A 20,934-nucleotide genomic window follows, 5' to 3' on the forward strand; every position below is an offset into this window, starting at 1 on the left:
ATTTTTCTCTTCAAAGTGCTTTTCGTCTACCTGCCTAATTTCCCCTGTTCTTTTGAACGGGTTGGTTGTTTTTGTTTTAACTAGGGGTGCATTCTTGTAGCGTGTGTCTACTTCAAAGTCGATTCTATCGCTATTCAAATGATTGATCTTCCTAACTTTATTCAGTTGGGTGTTATAATCTGGTAGTCCGGCGTACAGGAAGATATCAGCTGGGGATCTTTTTGTAGTATTATGAACCGTTTTATTGTGTTTATGTGTATAGAATTAACTCGAATTTTGTGAGCTTGTTTTCTATGTTATCCTCACTTGAAATGATTCTTAATTTTTCATTGATCGTTTTATGTAGTCGTTCTACATCAGAAACTCCGTTTTTACTGGTAGTGATTTCGATTTTCACATTTTCCGCATTCAACCATGCTTGCAATGCTGCGCACATAAAGGCTGAATCTTTGTCGGCTTTAATTCCCTGTGGCTTGCCCATTTCGTTAAAGACTTTTATGATGGCTCTCTTGGTTTCTAGCCAGTCACGACTCTTAACTATTACAAGGGTAGCGAATTTAGAATATATGTACATCAATGCATGATAGGAATTGTTGATTGCCTTCCAAATAGAAATCCATGACATACTTTTCTCTGATATTTTGTATTTCAGGGGTGATTTCGAAGGTTAGATTGGTGTTACGATGCTCTGTTTTAGCAACGTTGCACGTAGGACATTCATTGATAATATTTTGGATTAACTTTTGATAATCGGGGTAGTAGAATTTTCCTTTAAACCAATTAGTGGTCTTTGTGATACCTGGGTGAAGTAGCTCTTTATGATTCTTCAATATTTGTTCTTTGAATTCGGAGTAGTTCGGAATATTTATGAGTTTGGTACTGGATTTAATCAGTTTAGTGAAGTGATTTGGACTGATTATCTCCAGGAATGCCCTTTGGAACAGTGGGAAGTCTACTTCGTTATGGAAATATAGTGCACTCTTTTTGGTACACACATATTCCTTTATTATATCTTTTGCTAATGATTCTGTCATTTCGGTATATGTGATTTTTATCCGTATCTTGTGGAAATAGTGGGATGTTTCTACCTTATCCTCATTACCTTTAATCAGTTCTATTTGCCTATTATAGTAATTGATTGGTCTCTCTGTAAGTGGAATATAATTTTTATTATCTTCTTGCGCGCTATGGACCGTTGCACAATCACTATTAATGGTTTCCCCGAGTAGGTTTTCGTTAATCTTTACTCTTGATAGCGCATCGGCTACATGGTTCTCCTTTCCGGGTAAATATTTTATTTTGAAGTCAAATTCATTTAATTTGATCTTCCATCGTTGTAGCTTCATATTTGGTTCCTTGAGGTTATTCAACCAAATCAAGGGTTTGTGATCACTCAATATCTCAAACGTTCTACCAAACAGGTATGATCCGAAATACTTAGTTGCCCAAACTATAGCTAGTAATTCCTTTTCTATTGCTGAATAATTGATTTCGTGTTCGTTTAAGGTTCTACTTGCATAGCAGATTGGTTTGTGGTCTTGCGACAACACTGCTCCCAATGCTATGTTACTAGCGTCGGTTGTTACCGTGAACATTTTGTCAAAGTCTGGGAACGCAAGGATAGGGTCTGAGGTGATGAGTACTTTTAGTCTCTCAAATGCCTCGACGTACTTTTCTTCCTTGGGGTCTATGACAGCTCCTTCCTTTAGTTTGAGTGTCATGGGTTTTGCTATGTTTGCAAAATTAGGAATGAATTTCCTGTAGAACCCGCACAGACCTAAGAATGACTTTATTTGTTTAGTCGTTTCTGGTATTGGAAATTTGACAATGGCAGAGATTTTGTCTGGATTTGGTACTATTACTTCAGTAGTGACTACATGACCTAGGAATTCAGTTTCCTTTTTCATGAATTCACATTTATCCATTTGTAGCTTCAAGTTGGCGTCTCTCAACTTTCCAAATACTCTCCTTTGTGACAACAAGTGTTCTTCCAATGAAGTGGAAAATATATTGATGTCATCTAAGTATACAAAGCAATCTTTGAAGATTAACTCTTCTAGCAGATTGTTCATACATCTTTGGAAGGTAGCTGGGGCAGTGGTTAGCCCAAAGGGCATACGAGTGAACTCGTAATGTCCATGCTTAGTGGAGAACGCAGTTTTGGGGATTGAGCTAGGTTCCATGGGTATTTGATGGAAACCTTTTGCTAAATCGATTGTCGTAAAATACTGACATTTACCTAGTTTGTCTAGGATTTCATCCATTCGTGGAGTTGGGAATTTGTCCTTAACTGTTATTTCATTTAGACTTCTATAGTCTACTACCATTCGATATTTTTGCTTTCCTGAAGCATCTATCTTCTTCGGAATCATAGATATGGGCGAGCAGTAAGGAGAATTCGACTTTCGAATTATTCCCTGCCTGATCATATCTTTGATTTGCTGGTTTACCTCCTGATCATGTATCTGGGCATATTTGTATGGTCGTCTGTAGACCGGGTCTTCATGTTGAGTTTTGATCTCGTGCTTGATTGTACTTGTGAAAGTCAAATTGTCACCTTCTCTGTACTGCACATCCTTAAACTCATATAAGACCTTCTTTAACTCTTCCCTCTCTTCGTCGTTTAAGTGTTCCAATCTTAATTGATTACATTCCCTTAATTCACTGTCTAGAGCGGAAGCGAAGTATTGATGGGTCAAGGCACTTAGGTGCGATCTTCTCTTCTTTTGTAGAGGGATCAGTGCACTTCTGTGCGGTCTTGCCGGCTTCAATAGCTTCTCCACTCTGAATGATTGGGTACGACCTAGCTCCTAGTGTTACAGTGTCATTTCTGTAATCGATGACGGCTTTACTTGCCATAAAGTATTCTCTTCCTAATAAAATATCATAATTTTCGGAAAAGTTATGTATGTAGAACTTTTGTTCGGACGGACATGTTTTGTTCGCATTCCTCATTATACTCTTAGTTAAACGGACAGGTCCATTGATGGTATGGACCGTAAGGTTACCGTCTTTTATCTCGGAATCTGTATAATTTTCTTTCATGATGTTGATCGATGATCCCGAGTCAGCGATACACCTTAATATTCTTTTATTAATGGTAATGTTTATATAGGGTCCCCCTCGGTTTCTTCCGAGGCGGCATGATGAAAATTTACGTCCATCTTCGTTTGGCCACTCTGGCTCTCCCTCCCTCTTTTAGTAGGTTGGTTGGGTCCACTCCCACTAGCTTGGTTTTGAGATATTTGCTGATTGAATGGATTCTGAGCCCTACCTTGATTCAAGGAATTTTTGAACTCATTGTATAATCCAGGATTTTGGGAATTTTGATTTTGATTTGTTCGATTAGTCTGACCTGTTCCAGATGAACTCTGAGTTTGATTGTGATAGTTAGTAGTATTATAATTTGGATAATAGTTTCCAACATTCTTTCGATTTGATTGAGACGATTTCGATTGATCTTTATTTGTACCTGAATCTGTTGTACTAGCTTCGTACAATCCTTCTTCTTGTGCTGCCTTCTTAAGATTAGACAATGTGGTAATATCTTTTCTTGCTAAGGTCATGAACATTCTGTCAGGAAGTTTTCGAGTAATGACATCTTTAATTGTGTTGTTCAAAGCGTTTCTATAAATGACATTATTTTCTGGTATGTTTTCTAAGTTTAGCTTATTGTTTATTAATAATGCTTTTATCTCTAATTCTTCTATAAACTTACGAAGACCGCCGTTGAATCTGGTGGTGTATAGTTGTCGTAAGAGTTCTTCATATGGTGTGTGATTTTTGAACTCGTTGATCAGCGCCGTCTTCAGTTCGAGCCACGTGTTGGGTTGTATCATTTGCGATATGCGTTGTGCCTCTCCTGACAGTTGGATCTCGGTCGCTCCAAATAGGATCCTTTGTTGGCGAAGATCTTCAGTTGGATATAATCCGCATACATATTCGATTCGTTTGATAAATGAGCTTAGCTGTCCAGATGAACCGTCATAGGCAGGTATTTGTCTGATCGACAGCAGTGCCTGGTTCAAGTGGATAGTGGATTTCGCTCAATGATAGCGGTGGTAACGCCATGTTGTTGGTGTTGATTGGGTTTTGTTTTGTTTTCAGTAGTTTTTAACTTTATTTTGGTTCACTTGTAAGTTTTTTGATTTTGTATTTAGTATTTCACTGTTCTTGGTGGATCACTATCTCCGCTTACTTCAGTTCACTTAATTTTAGTTTCGCAAATCGTATGTGCTCGTAACACATAGGTTCTTTGGCGGATTTCACAATTTTATTAACGATTCCGGGATTACGTGATCACAGTAATTAGAAATTACACAAGCTGACCATTACCGAAATATAGGAGTTAATTTTAAACGAAATCCTACCGACTGCGCCAGTTAAAAATCCGCAAATCGATTTTAAGTTTTTTAAAAAAGACTTTTATTTTACAACTTAAATATCTTTATGTCACAAGATTTAAATGAGTTCCCCGACTTGACTTTGGGTCTGCTTGTCTCAAACGGAACTGACTTCTCTATTGTTTGCTAGTTTCCATGAGCCCTTCTCTCGACTCTGGCTTCGGGTGCTGCTTTCCTCGGTGTCGCTGTCGGTGGCGTACGTGCCTGGACCGATGTTTGGGGATGCGTCGACTTTTGATCAAAGGCATCCGCTGCTGGCGATCGGTGTTGCATTACATGAGTGAGCTAGGAATGTGATACTTCTTGGTTTTATGACTAGCTCTGATTGGTCCTCATGAGTGGCATGATTCTAACGGATCGATTTCTAGGGTCTATTGTTTAGATTAGTGGACTCTAGCTGGAGTGTGGGAAGAAACAGTTATTGATTCTTGAGTGGGGTCCTGTTACTTGTGTGGATGGGGTGGATGAATTGTACATAAACATAATGTGTATGGGATGTGGGGAATTATGGATATGTCACTATATATTTGTAGTTAAATATGCGACACTTCAGTTAAGTTTTAAAAAAGGTTTTATTCTTTGACTTAAACTTAGCGTACATTGGTTAGTTATTTCCCCGACGATGACTGAGGTCTGATGTCTTGAACGGAATTAACTTTCTCCGACGGTGTCGCGATTGACGTTTGTCTTGAACAGAACTCACTTGGCTTCTTAGATGTAGACTATTTATTTTTGCTGCTCGGTTTGGGATTCGGATTTGGATTCGGAGGCGTTGGCTTCGACTTCGGCTTCGGAGATGGAGTACGTGACTCGATCGATATGTGGGAAAGGCGGCTTTTGATGAAAGGCTTCCGCTGCGTATGATCGGTGTTGCATTACTTGGGGGTGGCTGAGAATAGGGCCTCTGATTGGTCAGCTAGGATGGCGCGGTTCTTGAGAATCGATTAGTAATTGATCTCTGCAGAGTGGCGTGATTCTGGTGCGGCTGGATTCTAGTGCGGCTGGATTCTAGTGCGGCATCTATTGTTTTATGTTCAACTTCTAGTTTAGGGTGTTTGTTTACATTGCCTGCAATCGGCTACGCGTGGTCCATTTCGAGCGTGAGATTGTTTATGAGGGTTCGAAGCTGAGGGTGTCGTATTGTTTATAGTATTGTGGGTGCAGGGTAATAGACATAGACAAGGGTATGCGGAGCATGGACTATAGATATGTCATTCCCCCATTGTTAGATTTAAGCCTGTCCTCAGGCGATTATCCTTGGATATAGATCAGGTGCGTCTAAAACTGTGCCTGCTGGGGATTCCTCGTCATCGTCTAAGGATGTTTCTATGTGCGGGTCGGTTTTAGGCTTATTGCTTTTACTTAGATTAAACAATTTGTAGCTTAATCCTATTATGATTATGACAAATAGTAGTATTAAGCTTACATGTAATACATTATTTAATCGCGTATTTTCTATTACAATTTCTTTGGTTTGCAAATAAGACAGTGGTTTAATTTTTGTTACGTTATTGTTGATGTATATGCTTTGTGCAAATTCTGGTATGGAGTTGGATATTAAGAATTCATTTAACTGTACACTGCAATTATGTATTTTTATACCCGATACTCAAAATGAGTATTGGGGTATATTAGATTTGTGGTAAAAGTGGATGTGTGTAACGTCCAGAAGGAATCGTTTCCGACCCCATTAACTATATATATTCTTGATCAGCATCAATAGCCGAGTCGATTGAGCCATGTCTGTCTGTCCGTCTGTCCGTCCGTCCGTCTGTCCGTCTGTCCGTCCCCTTCAGCGCCTAGTGCTCAAAGACTATAAGAGCTAGAGCAACGATGTTTTGGATCCAGACTTCTGTGGTATGTCACTGCTACAAAAATATTTCAAAACTTCGCCCCGCCCTTTTCCGCCCCCACAAAGGACGAAAATCTGTGGCATCCACAATTTTAAAGATATGAGAAAACCAAAAACGCAGAATCATAGATAATGACCATATCTATCAGATTGCTGAATCTTGATCAGATCGGATCATTTTTGTAGCCAAAAGCAAGAAATCAATTTTCAGTGGCTACGCAGCGCCCGACGTCACGCTCGGACTGATTTTCTGTCTCTCTCGCACGCACTCTTTGTCGTGTCGTTTAATATTAGCGGCGTCTGCCGGAGGAGAGCCATACTGACTTAGTATCGGGTATAACCGTAGAGTTGCGGTGTCCGCAGCAACTCACAACGTTCCCCTCGTTATTAATGCGTTACCTTCTACTTTTATTTCTTGGTTTAGGCAATCTTGGTTTAATATGGTTTTTGGTAATTTCCAAGTTAGCAATATATTGGGTTCTATGAAACTTATTTGAAAGTTTTGGTGTGCTTTGGTGTATGGACATTTTGTTTCTACTTGTTTGACTATTCCTGAAATACATTCGTCATTTATTTTTCGTTTTAATTCTTTTTCATATACCTCGTTTTCTAGAACGTAATAATTGTTTTGCGTTAGGTCAGTGAGGATGTTATTATCTTCAGCTGGATATGGGACAATTTTAAGTATAGGAATATTTCTGATCTCTCGTGGGATGTTGGAAATTATTAGTATTTCGTTAGTGTCTGATTTCAACCAGGTAGATGTATTGATATTTAATAATTTCTCTGAATCGATGTTTCAGGTAATCCTGCCTCAATAATTTTGGATTAAAGATCCCTAATCTTGTTAGCTGCATGCCTAATTCAATATCCTCTATGTACTCTGTAAAATGTTGAAGGTTAAATATCAATATTTCTAGTTGCTTATTTCTATCATTATCCTTGTTTAATTTATTGACAACTTCTATGCCAGAATTTACTGCTTGAATTACTAAGTTTAATTCGTTAGCTTGAACACTGTGGCTAGCCAGATTGTCTATTTTCCCTTCTAATTCGACTTTATCATCTTGATCTAACGTTCCAAATAGATATTTATATATTGTGCCTACTGCATTTATAAGGCCTCTTTTGTTTCTTTTGGCTATTTTTATGCCGTTGAATTCACGTTGCAATTTCTCGATTAAATATTGAACTTGGATTTCGTTATTAAATTGGGTTGCCTGTTCTAGTTGACTCTGATATGTTTCATCTGTTCTTGTTATATTAATTGTTGGATAATGGTATTCATAATTAATGGGTATGTTAATGGTATTTGTTTTGAATATGAGATATCCATTTCTTGAGTTGATGGGATCTATCTCTATATTCTGTCCGGAAGACTGTAGGACGGTGAACATTAGTAAGATTATAATCTTAATCATGTTGTAGCTCCGGATTCCCAGTACTCTCTTCGGGTACTCTGCAATTATCATATTTACTTTTATTAGATTTTTTCTTTCTTTTGAATTTCGTTTTATAGTGGGTGATTTTCCTCCCTCTATTTTTCTCTTCAAAGTGCTTATCGTCTACCTACCTAATTTCCCCTGTTCTTTTGAACGGGTTGGTTGTTTTTGTTTTAACTAGGGGTGCATTCTTGTAACGTGTGTCTACTTCAAAGTCGATTCTATCGCTATTCAAATGATTGATCTTCCTAACTTTATTCAGTTGGGTGTTATAATCTGGTAGTCCGGCGTACAGGAAGATATCAGCTGGGGATCTTTTTGTAGTATTATGAACCGTTTTATGGTTATAAGTGTATAGAATTAACTCGAATTTTGTGAGCTTGTTTTCTATGTTATCCTCGCTTGAGATAATTCTTAATTTTTCATTGATCGTTTTATGTAGCCGTTCTACATCAGAAACTCCGTTTTTACTGGTAGCGATTTCGATTTTCACATTTTCCGCATTCAACCATGCTTGCAATGCTGCGCACATAAAGGCTGAATCTTTGTCGGCTTTAATTCCCTGTGGCTTGCCCATTTCGTTAAAGACTTTTATGATGGCTCTCTTGGTTTCTAGCCAGTCACGACTCTTAACTTCTACAAGGGTAGCGAATTTAGAATATATGTACATCAATGCATGATAGGAATTGTTGATTGCCTTCCAAATAGAAATCCATGACATACTTTTCTCTGATATTTTGTATTTCAGGGGTGATTTCGAAGGTTAGATTGGTGTTACGATGCTCTGTTTTAGCAACGTTGCACGTAGGACATTCATTGATAATATTTTGGATTAACTTTTGATAATCGGGGTAGTAGAATTTTCCTTTAAACCAATTAGTGGTCTTTGTGATACCTGGGTGAAGTAGCTCTTTATGATTCTTCAATATTTGTTCTTTGAATTCGGAGTAGTTCGGAATATTTATGAGTTTGGTACTGGATTTAATCAGTTTAGTGAAGTGATTTGGACTGATTATCTCCAGGAATGCCCTTTGGAACAGTGGGAAGTCTACTTCGTTATGGAAATATAGTGCACTCTTTTTGGTACACACATATTCCTTTATTATATCTTTTGCTAATGATTCTGTCATTTCGGTATATGTGATTTTTATCCGTATCTTGTGGAAATAGTGGGATGTTTCTACCTTATCCTCATTACCTTTAATCAGTTCTATTTGCCTATTATAGTAATTGATTGGTCTCTCTGTAAGTGGAATATAATTTGTATTATCTTCTTGCGCGCTATGGACCGTTGCACAATCACTATTAATGGTTTCCCCGAGTAGGTTTTCGTTAATCTTTACTCTTGATAGCGCATCGGCTACATGGTTCTCCTTTCCGGGTAAATATTTTATTTTGAAGTCAAATTCATTTAATTTGATCTTCCATCGTTGTAGCTTCATATTTGGTTCCTTGAGGTTATTCAACCAAATCAAGGGTTTGTGATCACTCAATATCTCAAACGTTCTACCAAACAGGTATGATCCGAAATACTTAGTTGCCCAAACTATAGCTAGTAATTCCTTTTCTATTGCTGAATAATTGATTTCGTGTTCGTTTAAGGTTCTACTTGCATAGCAGATTGGTTTGTGGTCTTGCGACAACACTGCTCCTAATGCAATGTTACTTGCATCGGTTGTTACCGTGAACATTCTGTTGAAATCTGGGAATGCGAGGATGGGGTCTGAGGTGAAAAGTACTTTCAATTTTTCGAAGGCCTCGACGTATTTTTCCTCTGTTGGGTCTATGACTGCTCGTTTCTTTAATTTGAGTGTCATAGGTTTCGCTATATTAGCGAAGTTGGGAATGAATTTCCTATAGAATCCACATAAACCTATGAATGATTTTATTTTTGTGGTTGTATTGGGTATTGGGAAGTTTATTATGGCAGATATTTTCTTTGGATTAGGAACTATGCCGTTAGTTGTTACTACATGGCCTAGGAATTCCGTTTCTTTCTTCAGGAATTCACACTTATCCATTTGTAGCTTTAAGTTGGCGTCTCTCAACTTTCCAAATACTCTCCTTAGTGACAACAGGTGTTCTTCCAATGAAGTAGAAAATATAATGATGTCGTCTAAGTATACGAGGCAATCTTTGGAGATTAACTCTTCTAGCAGATTGTTCATACATCTTTGGAAGGTAGCGGGGGCAGTGGTTAGCCCAAAGGGCATACGAGTGAACTCGTAATGACCATGCTTCGTGGAGAAAGCTGTTTTTTGGATTGAGCTAGGTTCCTTAGGAATTTGATGGAATCCCCTAGCTAAATCGATTGTTGTGAAATATTGGCACCTACCTAGTTTATCTAGTATTTCGTCCATTCTGGGTGTAGGAAATTTATCCTTGATTGTCACCTCGTTTAGACTTCTATAATCTACTACCATACGATATTTCTGCTTTCCTGAAGCATCTATTTTCTTTGGTATCATAGCGATGGGTGCACAATAGGGAGAATTCGACCTACGAATGATTCCCTGTCTAATCATATCTTTGATTTGTTGAGTCACTTCTTGATCGTGTATTTGAGCATATTTATATGGTCGCCGATATACAGGATCTTCGTGATGGGTTTTAATTTCGTGCTTTATAGTACTAGTGAAGGTCAAAATGTCACCTTCTTTATACTGCACGTCCTTAAATTCATAGAGAACTTTCTTTAGTTTCTCCTTTTCTTCGTCATTTAAATGTTCCAACCTTAGCTGGTTGCATTCCCTTAATTCATTCTCTAATGCGGAAGCGAAGTATTGCTCTCCTTCAGGAGATGGGTCAAGGCACTTAGGTGTAGTTATATCTTCCTTTAAAGATGGCTTAACACCTTTGTGTGCGGTCTTGCCGACGGCAATTGCTTCTCCACTTTGGATGATTGGGTATGTCCTTTCTCCTAACGTTACCGTTTCATTTCGGTAATCGATGACGGCTTTGCTGGCCATCAAATATTCTCTGCCTAAGAGTATGTCATAATTTTCAGAAAAATTATGAATATAAAATTTTTGTTTTGTCGGACAGTTTTTGGTTGCATTACGTGTAATGCTCTGAGTCAGACGGACGGGTCCATTGATGGTATGGACGGTGAGGTTGTCGCTATCGACTTTGGAATCTGTATAGTTTTCTTTTATTATATTTATTGACGATCCCGAGTCCGCGATACCTCTTAATTTTTTATTATTTACGATTATTTGTATATATGGTCTTCCTCGATTTCTTCCGAGGCACTCTGCTGAAAATTTACATCCATTTTCATTTGTCCCCTTTGGCTTTCCCTAGATCGTTTGACTGGCTGATTTGGTGCACTGCTACCTGCCTGTGTCTGATTGATTTGATAGTTTGTGGGATTCTGTACTCTGCCCTGGTTTAAGGAATTTCTAAATTCGTTAAATAATCCTTTATTATTTACGGCATTATTTCCTGAATAATTTCGATTCGATCCATGATTATTTCTGGAAGTACTTGGGTTTTGATTGTTATACTCGTTACTACTATAGCGAGGGTAATAAGTTCCAACATACCTACGATTGTTATTTCCTTTTCTTGAGTGTTCGTGATTCTTGTTATCGGTTACGAAATTTTCGTAGATTCCTAACTCTTGAGCTGATTTTTCTAGATTAGCCATAGTAGAAATGTCTTTCTTTGCTAAAATGATGAACAGTTTATTGGGTAGAGCATCTTCTATGGTATGTCTGGTGGCATTTGCCAGAGCGTTTTTAAAGATTATCTTATTTTCTGGGCTAGTCTCCAGATTTAGTTTACTTACTATAACATTTGACTTAATTTCTAGTTCCTCTACGAACTTACGAATATTCCCATTGCATTTGGTGTCGTGTAATTGTTGTAGCAGCGTTTCGTATGGAGTGTGGTTGTTGAATTTGCTGATTAGGGCTGCTTTTAGATCGGTCCAGGTGTTGGGTTGAAGGCTTTGTGATAAAAGTTGTGCTCGTCCGCACAGTTGACCCTCAGTGGCTCCGTACATGATGCTTTGTTGCCGGATGTCTTCTGTTGGGTACAATTCGGAGATGTACTCGATCCTGCTTATGAACGAGCTTAGGCGTTCTTGGCATCCGTCGTATGGTGGAATTTGCCTGATTGACTTCAAGGCTTGGTTCAGGTGTATTTCTGTTAGCGGCATGTTGATTTCTTTTTATTTATTTATTTTTCCTAATATTAATTGAGTTCGATCGTGTGTAGATTCTTTTGCGGATCTCTTTAGTATTAGCGTTACTTTTTCTCTGATCACTGTAGGTTATTACGCACTGTAACTGTCACTACGCCAATTGATCGTCTTAAAAAAGGGATTCACTTTTAACTGAGATCCTACCGGCTGCGCCAGTTAAATATGCGACACTTCAGTTTAAGTTTTAAAAAAGGTTTTATTCTTTCACTTAAACTTAGCGTACATTGGTTAGTTATTTCCCCGACGATGACTGAGGTCTGATGTCTTGAACGGAATTAACTTTGGTTGAATTCTCCGACGGTGTCGCGATTGACGTTTGTCTTGAACAGAACTGAGTTGGCTTCTTAGATGTAGACTATTTATATTATGATGCTCGGTTTGGGATTCGGATTTGGATTCGTAGGCGTTGGCTTCGACTTCGGCTTCGGAGATGGTGTACGTGACTCGATCGATATGTGGGAAAGGCGGCTTTTGATGAAAGGCTTCCGCTGCGTATGATCGGTGTTGCATTACTTGGGGGTGGCTGAGAATAGGGCCTCTGATTGGTCAGCTAGGATGGTGTGATTCTTGAGAATCGATTAGTAATTGATCTCTGAAGAGTGGCGTGATTCTGGTGCGGCTGGATTCTAGTGCGGCTGGATTCTAGGGCGGCATCTATTGTTTTATGTTCAACTTCCAGTTTAGGGTGTTTGTTTACATTGCCTGCAATCGGCTACGCGTGGTCCATTTCGAGCGTGAGATTGTTTATGAGGGTTCGAAGCTGAGGGTGTCGTATTGTTTATAGTATTGTGGGTGCAGGGTAATAGACATAGACAAGGGTATGCGGAGCATGGACTATAGATATGTCACTATATATATATATATAAAATTTACCATATTTTCAATATGTTTATAGCCATATGCAGGCATGTATTGTGTCAACCACAATCTCTCACTTGATATTGTGTAATATTTCATGTAGTTTTTCTTGCGCTGCTCTGTTTTTCCGACACTCTCGATTACGTGTTAAACTTTACTAAGCATTTTTGTTTTATTTTCGAACCAACCCAATTGGTTTTGTTTAGTTCTCTTTTCTTTTTGGGGTATATTTAAACGACAAAAAGGCGAGGAAAGTGCTGCGAGTACCTACCTATATATTCGTCCAAGTAATTTAGGCCCATCCAGCTCTGTTCTAGTGCTACCGGAACCTTCAGCAGAGCCCAACCACATCATACATCATCCACTGGCCCAGCTGTTGACTGACTGCCTCAGATGTGGGGACATACGTACTTGTGTATAGTATATACTCGAGCCATGGGCACATACATACATATCTAATTGAACAGTTTGAAAAATCGCGCGGCAAGTGGCAGCAAATAATTGAGGTAAGATCGAGTGAGCGTGAGTGTGTGAGAGCATTAACTCGTGTCCAATTGAATGATCATCACACAAGCGAAAAAACGAAACAATTATAATCCCGTCAATGGGCCTCCTACTGAAAGACATTTTTGGCAGCAGACGCATAAATCTTTCAAAATTTTATCTATCAAATATTTGTGGGTTACCATGCCGCCCAAATGCATCATAAATCAGAGCAGAACAAGGAGCAGCTTTGTTATCAATGGAATTGGATTTTATTTCAAAAACAAATTCTTGAAAAGCACATTGTGTGCGATCACAATATTCGGTTTCAGTGCGATTTGACGATCTGATCCAAAGTTTCGCTAATTAAGGGGGTATTTCTATCTCGTAGTTCCATTGCCATTACCCATTTCTATTACTGGATCCTACTATATGTGCATTACTGTAAGGTTCTGTGTGATTCCCGTAAAAGCTTGCGATCATTTGTGCCAACGTGGGAAGATCAAGATTTGTTTTGGCAATTGCTTTGGATATTTGGCGACAAGCACTTGCCCTTTGTGATTGGCATTGACTCAGCAGTATAGATACAGATATACAGCTGTATACGCTGCACCACAACCACCAATTCATCTGATTAGACACTGCAGAAGCGGGGGTGATAAGCGCTCTTCTGACACCGCCCCCTGAACAAACAAAAACCAGAATATAATAATGCAAAAAAAAAAGGTTAATAACAAATAAATAATGACGCTCCCAGAGCCACAGAGCGGAGCAGAGCAGAGCGCAGCGGAGTCAGAGCCAGGGCCGAAACGTTATCGCAATCTATCCACTCCGCCCGCTCGGCGAAACAGTAAATTTTGGTTGTCGGTTGTCGGCTCTCAGTACTCCGCTCGGTTATAACGGTTGTGTGCCGTGCTGCTGTTTTGGCCAATTTCGGGTCAGTTAGCCCGTGGATCGTGTGACGAGTGCATGTAAGTAGCGTTCAACGGCCTGCCCCTACCTAAATTCACGGCCAAATCGCTTGGTGTCTGTCTCCGTCTCAGTTTCGGTTTAAGTTTCGTTTGAGTTGGCAGCGTCTATCGGAAACAGATTTCGTTCAGAAGTCTCATTAGCCAGCCATTAGCCGCACAGAGAGCCAAAGAGCGTTTCAAGCTCAACTTCAGCTCCGATTCATCGTCATTACCATTCACAGCTGTGAAAGAAACCAGTTAATTGAGTGGCTGTCCATGGCAGTAGCCAAAAAAGTTTGATCGCATGGGATCGGATGGGTGAATGAGGTTCAGCGTGTATTTGCACACGCAGAGCTTGGTAAGCTGCCGATTAGATTTAAGGCACTCCATAAACCATACTATTAAATGATTCGAAGTGCGATTTTGGCGGGGCTCGTGATTGATAAATATTTGCTAATAAGTACTGCCAGTGATAACATCTCAAATTAGATGGTTAGCTGAGCGGAAGGGCTTGATATAACCCTTCAACTGTTATCATTTGGTATTTGATTTACGGCACTGGATTGGTTTAGCTGTCTAATCACACGGATAACCTTTGCCATTCCAGTGCGAAAATGCCATCTGCCCGGACCTTCTTCATCGCCGCCTGTTCGCTTCTGGCCGTGCTGGCCCCGACAGCCCGATCCAACCCCATTGATCCAAAGATTGCCGATGTCGCCACGGAGATCATTATCCTGCACAACAATGACATGCACGCCTGGTTCGAGCAGACGAACGTGAACAGCGGCACATGCTCCCAGGAGGATGCCAATACGGCAGTGCTACGGAGGATTCGCCCGAGTGGCCTATGAGTGCGTACGCTGAATATTTGGCCCTCGGACATTTTCTAATCTACCAAATCAACCTTCTTCTTCTCTTACCCCAAAAAAAGAGTTCGCAAGTACCGCAAAGAGGCTGAGAACGGTGGACCTGCCGTCCTCTACCTGAATGCCGGCGACACATACACGGGAACTGCCTGGTTCACCATCTTCAAGGATGAGATGCCAGCGCCTTCCTCAACAAACTCCAGCCCGATGCTATCGTAAGTGCTGGCGGTCTACACTTTTGCCGAACAAGACTAAATCCCCACCTCCTTTGCAATCGCTGGGAAACCACGAGTTCGATAAAAATGTCGAGTGTCTAATCCCGTTCCTGAACGACGTGGAGTTCCCCGTGCTGGCCTGCAACCTCAACCTGACCAACGAGCCAGACTTGGCTTCCACCAAGTCGTTGGCCAACTCCACGATCCTCGAAGCAAATGGAACCAGGATCGGCGTGATTGGCTACCTCAGGGACCAGGAGATAGCAAGGAGCTGCCCGGAGGTGGATATTGTCATTGGCGGACACTCACACACCTTCCTTGACTCCAGCCAGCCGTGGCCGTGCGTGGGCCCTATCCTACGACAGTGGTGCAGGAGAACGGCAAGAAGGTGCCAGTGGTCCAGGCATACACAAAATATCTGGGCAAGATCCATGTGCAGGTGGGTGCCACAACAATGCCATGCCACTGTGTAGCCGATAACTGAATCTATATATTCCCAGTTCGACGCGGAGGGAAATCTGCTTGAGTTCGACGGGGCCCCGATCCTGCTGAATGCCTCCGTGGCCCAGGAACAGGAGCTGCTGGACCTGCTGGAGGTGTACCGACCCAATGTGACCGCTATGGAGAACTCTATTTTGGGCTACACCAAGGTGCATCTCGAGGGCGGCAACGTCTGTCGGATGAGGGAGTGTAACTTGGGCAATCTGATCACCGATGCCATGGTTTATGCGCGCGTTTTGGAGGAAGAGGGTGGCGAGTACTGGACAGATGCACCCATTGCCCTGATGCAGGGAGGAGGTTGGTCAATCACAGTGCAAAAGCCATTACCGTTCCTACTGTATCTAACTCTGATTTCTCTGTAGGTATTCGAGCTGCGATTGAGAAGGATGCGGACGGAAATATCACGGGTAGCGATCTCCTTGCCGTCCTACCCTTCGAGAACGATTTGTTCGTCACGAGGGTGACGGGCAAGACCTTGCTGGCGGCTCTGGAGCACTCGGCTGGAGTGAGGTTGCTCGATTCGAATGGCGGGTTCCTGCAGATGTCGGGCCTGCAGGTGGAGTACAACTACAACAACGCCGAGGGTCAGCGCTTGGTCTCCGCGCAGGCGCTCTGCGGCGACTGCATCGTGCCCTCGTACAGCAGGGTCAATGAGAGTGCCAACTACTTCGAGATCGTGCCCCAGTTCCTGCTAGAAGGTGGCGACGGTTACACCTTCTCCGAGCAGAGCGACCCCCTCAGCATTCGCATGCAGCGGAACGATATAGTCTCCGTTATCGTTTACCTGACTCAACGGCACTACGTCTATCCCGAGATCCAGGACCGTATAGTCATCCACGAGAAGGATGACAAAGATTCGGGGGCCAACATTGTGGCGTCCATCACCCTCATCCTGATCTCGTCCCTGGCCACCAGATTCATAAACTAAACAAATCCTTCTCTTCGTATCCTCCCTACATAGCAGAGCACATGTATTGTATTGTATGAAATTATGCAAACGTTTGCCACTAGTTCAATTTGTAGTCATATTCGTCATATGTATATTGTATGCTCTTTCGTTCTTCCAATTTTGGTCTTATAGGTTCAACCAAGACATACTACTATCTAGGCATATTTGCAAATACATTTTGTGCAATATCGTTACTTAAATTAGGAATATTTTTTTGATTTCCATTGGGAATAAATACCGCCTATCCGCTAGAGTTTTGTTATATTTGCGTGACAGCTTTCAATGGGAATATTTGTATGCTTTGATATAACAACTACACTTTGTTTCGCGACCGATAAGATATGATAGCTTCCATGCTGTGACAGCCTGCTTTTTGAAAGAGCAAGGCATTATACTCTTCCAAAGAGTAGTCTAATTTTGATTAGGATTTTCGACTTTAGCAGATATTCTTGATCAGGGAACGATTTTATCTAAAGAGCACAACAAGTTGCTACGGCAATGATCGATTTGAAAGGGTGTCAAAAGCTTCGGCACCCGAAGCTGGCCAAGCTTTCGCATTTATAATTAAGTTTTTGTCGTGGTCACTAGACTCTTACTTTCCATGGGCGAGCATTTGAGTGAGAGAGATGGCAGCTGTGAATGAGAATGAGAAATGAGACGCTGCGCTCTCATTGCATAACTTCGCGAGGGATAAGACATGCCGACAGCTTCCCTTAAGAGAGAGAGAGAGAGAAAGAGAGAAAGTTCTTTCGCATGCTCTCCATTTATTGCCGAGGCGATCTTCGTTACAGGCATGAATAAGAAAATTCCGATAAAAGTCAAAACAAATCGGACCGGCACATTTTGCACCCGCCCGCCATCGTCAGACCGTGCTCGACGCTCAGTGCGATCATAGACACTGCTTGCAAAGGTTGTATTTATTTTAATCGCGTACAAGCAAGAAATTATTTTAAATTAAATGGGATCATCAGCAATCAGTTATCATTACTCATTCCTAACTTAACTGCTTACCTGAATTTGGTAGAAGTAATTGCCCATTTAGGGCGGGTGCCATTCGCGTGAAACAAAAGTGATCTCTATAGACGATATGTCGCCGACTGATCAGATTTACATATTTTGTGTGCATTAACCAAATGGAAGTCTCCAGGCGTAAATTCCAAAACTGCCATAAACTTTCGTTCTAGCTAGATAGCTATGGGCTATGCCGAATACAAGCCCCTAAATATTTTTTGGATATTCATTGAGGTCCATGTATGCGCTTAGTGTCGTGATATATCGTTTCGCTTGTTGATCCCTAAACACCTTATTGTTTCCTATTACATTATCTAATACATATAATGGGCAGAAAAATCCCCTACTAAGCTACAGTCTGGAAAGTTTTTTGCTTTGATTGATGCCGCCTGTATCTGTAGTTGTATCTGTGTCTATCAAAAGTCTATATGTATGCGGGATAGTCTAGAAACGGCAAGTGAGATTATATTAAGTGATGGCATTAAGTCATCTATATATACATAAGTGGGGAGTGAAATGCTTTTGTCGCCTGCACCCAAAAGTTGACACAAATCTGTTTCTTTTAAAATTCCCAACCCAAGCTCCGGCTCAAGCTGTGCAATATAGGTACATACATATGTGCAATTTATTCAATTCTGTATAAAAACACGTACATTTGAGGGTTTTGTTTTTTGCAAAATTTCCAGGTGATTTATGTGTTTTGTGGTATTTATTTACATTGCGAATACCCGCCTGAATAGATATTGAAATATGGTTTGTTTTCCGTTCCCCAATTTATTGCCCTCTTTTGTTTATCTCCCTGAGAGCATGTGGCGCCTCAAACTAATGGAAAACTATTTTGCTGGGGATTGATCAAGGAGATGAGATCTCAGATAGTTTTTTAATTGCCTGACCGCAATATTTTGCCGGCCACTGTCCCCCCCAAAAAAGTCATTGGCTCACGCTCAAAATGATTTTTTGATGAACAAACAAATTAATTACGTTCAAAGTGGCATTGCGGGGCGACTCATCATTTGAATTCAGTATTTATATATCTCTTTTTTCGCACTTTTGCTAACTTGCTTGGGTTTGGGTTTGAATTTCGGTTTCCGTTTCGATATGATATGGTACAGGGGCAAAGAGATCTTATATACGGGTGCAGATATCACTCGAGTGGCTGCGAAAAACCACTAAAAATAACTATAATTAGCCAGTCGCAAAGATGCTGTTCTGGGAGAAACTAGAAGAGGAACATGGAGTGTCATTTGTCACCTAATTAATTGCTAGTGCTGTAAAAACATTGTACGGACAGTGAACGCTCTCCCAGATGACCATCAAATACGAGAATAGATAATAGCTATCAAGAGCTTTTTGTGGTCATAACTTAGTTGAAATAAACCTGAAATTGTTGATCAAACAAAGATTCTTAGACCTACAAAGATTTGAGCGACAATTATCAAAAGTTTGTTTAAGCGTTACAATAATGAAAATATCACCTTTAATTTCCTGCAGCTCAAAGATGCTCCTACACTGGGCTTACGGCATTCTAGTAATTCTTTTAGCCCACCGTTCTGAAGGAAATCCCATTGAGCGCAAGGCAAATGTGGCCACAGAGTTCATTATCCTGCACAACATTGACATACACGCCCGATTCGAGCAGACGAACGTGAACAGCGGCACATGCTCCCAGCAGGATGCCAATACGTACAAGTGCTATGGAGGATTCGCACGAGTGGCCTACGAGTAGGGGGAATTTCTATCCAATCTCTGGAACAATCAGCTAATATACTCCGTTTCTATAAGGGTTCGCAAGGAGGCGGCGGATGGAGGAATGCCCGTGTTCTACCTCAATGCTGGCGACACTTACACGGGCACCGCTTGGTTCACCATCTTCAAGGACAAGATCGCCAGCAGCTTCCTCACCAAACTCCAACCAGATGCTATTGTAGGTCCAGAGCTCAAGATCTGCTGAATTCTTAATCTCAATATGTATTCCCTATGTTCTTTTCCAGTCCTTGGGTAACCACGAGTTCGACGAGAAAGTAGAGGGCCTAATACCCTTCCTTATCACATGGCTTTCCTCCGGCAGACGCTGCTAATATTAAACGACACGACAAAGTGTGCGTGCGAGAGAGACAGAAAATCAGTCTGAGCGTGACGTCGGGCGCTGCGTAGCCACTGCAAATTGATTTCTTGCTTTTGGCTATAAAAACTGTAGTGTATTGACACTCAGACTTAAGCACGCGTTGTCTTCAAGATTCTCTTTTATTCTATATCCCTTGGATGGTGTGACCGTATATAGATATTAATATAATACCTAACACGCCTCTCCTTAGATGTTTAATATACATGTCATTTACAAATCTATTTTCTTATAACAATTTGATTTGTGTACTTAATCTAATTAGCGTATATAAAATTTATGTGATTTCGTATTTTTCTTTCTTCTTAATCTGTTTAGTATTTGTTTCAGTGTTTAATTTGTACATAATTTGATTTCATAATTCCTTTCTTTATATTATTTTATTGTTAAATACGCTTTACTACCTTCCCTGCCTCACGTGGTCTCAACTCTCTCCTGGTGGGTGTTGGTTGAGAAACTATTTGTTCATTGTTGGTTTTGGAATTGTCATCTACTGAACAATTGCTTTCGACATCAGGTGTTTTCGCATTAGGCGATGTATGATTGTTAGTGCTTTGGTTTCTAATTTGATCCAGGTGACGTTTTATTTCTCTGTTATTGTTCGCCAAAATACAACAATACGAACGCGGGCCCAGTTGTTGTTTTACAGTTGCCTGAGTCCAGCTTGCTTTGTTAGGATTTTTGTAGTCCCTAACCATAACTTTTTGACCCTTTAAAAATTCTGTGCTTCGTCTACCTTTGTGATTTACAACACACTCAGTCTGTTTTTTATTTATTATGCTTTCGACCGTAGGTGGTTTTAACAACGAAAATCTTGTTTTTAGTGTACGACCAAAAAATAATTTAGCAGGAGATTCGCCCGTAGTACAATGAATCGTATTTCGGTAATCGATCAAAAATCTATTTAAAATTGTATTAAAATCTTGTCTTTCATTAGCCTTTATGTTTGCATATAGTGATTTCTTAACAGTCTTTACAAAATTTTCTGCTTGACCATTAGTCGCTGGATGTCCTGGAGCAGTAAAAATGTAATTAACACCATTGTTTTTCATAAACGTTTTAAAATCATCAGAAG

General features: G+C 40.5%; 1 protein-coding gene and 1 pseudogene across 1 annotated transcript; both read left to right on the forward strand.

The window, feature by feature from the left end:
- Nucleotides 1-14,035: 14,035 nt before the first annotated feature.
- LOC117195055 lies at nt 14,036-16,921 on the forward strand (annotated as a pseudogene).
- A 633-nt stretch (nt 16,922-17,554) lies between these two features.
- Nucleotides 17,555-19,864, forward strand: LOC117195064 (protein 5NUC-like). Its single transcript, XM_033399732.1, has 4 exons — nt 17,555-17,636; nt 19,229-19,459; nt 19,520-19,661; nt 19,729-19,864. Exons 2-4 carry the CDS (start codon nt 19,236-19,238, stop codon nt 19,813-19,815), a joined length of 453 nt encoding a protein of 150 aa, XP_033255623.1. The 5' UTR covers nt 17,555-17,636; nt 19,229-19,235; the 3' UTR covers nt 19,816-19,864.
- The last annotated feature ends 1,070 nt before the right edge of the window (nt 19,865-20,934 follow it).

The sequence above is a fragment of the Drosophila miranda genome (assembly GCF_003369915.1).
Source record: "Drosophila miranda strain MSH22 chromosome Y unlocalized genomic scaffold, D.miranda_PacBio2.1 Contig_Y5_pilon, whole genome shotgun sequence".
NCBI lineage: Eukaryota > Metazoa > Arthropoda > Insecta > Diptera > Drosophilidae > Drosophila > Drosophila miranda.

Bases quoted from the DNA above. Each gene is read 5' to 3' on its own strand.
- LOC117195064 (XM_033399732.1), top strand. From the start codon at position 19,236: ATGCTCCTACACTGGGCTTACGGCATTCTAGTAATTCTTTTAGCCCAC. The intron at 19,460-19,519 runs GTAGGGGGAATT...CGTTTCTATAAG, and splicing joins TTCGCACGAGTGGCCTACGA to GGTTCGCAAGGAGGCGGCGG. The intron at 19,662-19,728 runs GTAGGTCCAGAG...GTTCTTTTCCAG, and splicing joins AACTCCAACCAGATGCTATT to TCCTTGGGTAACCACGAGTT.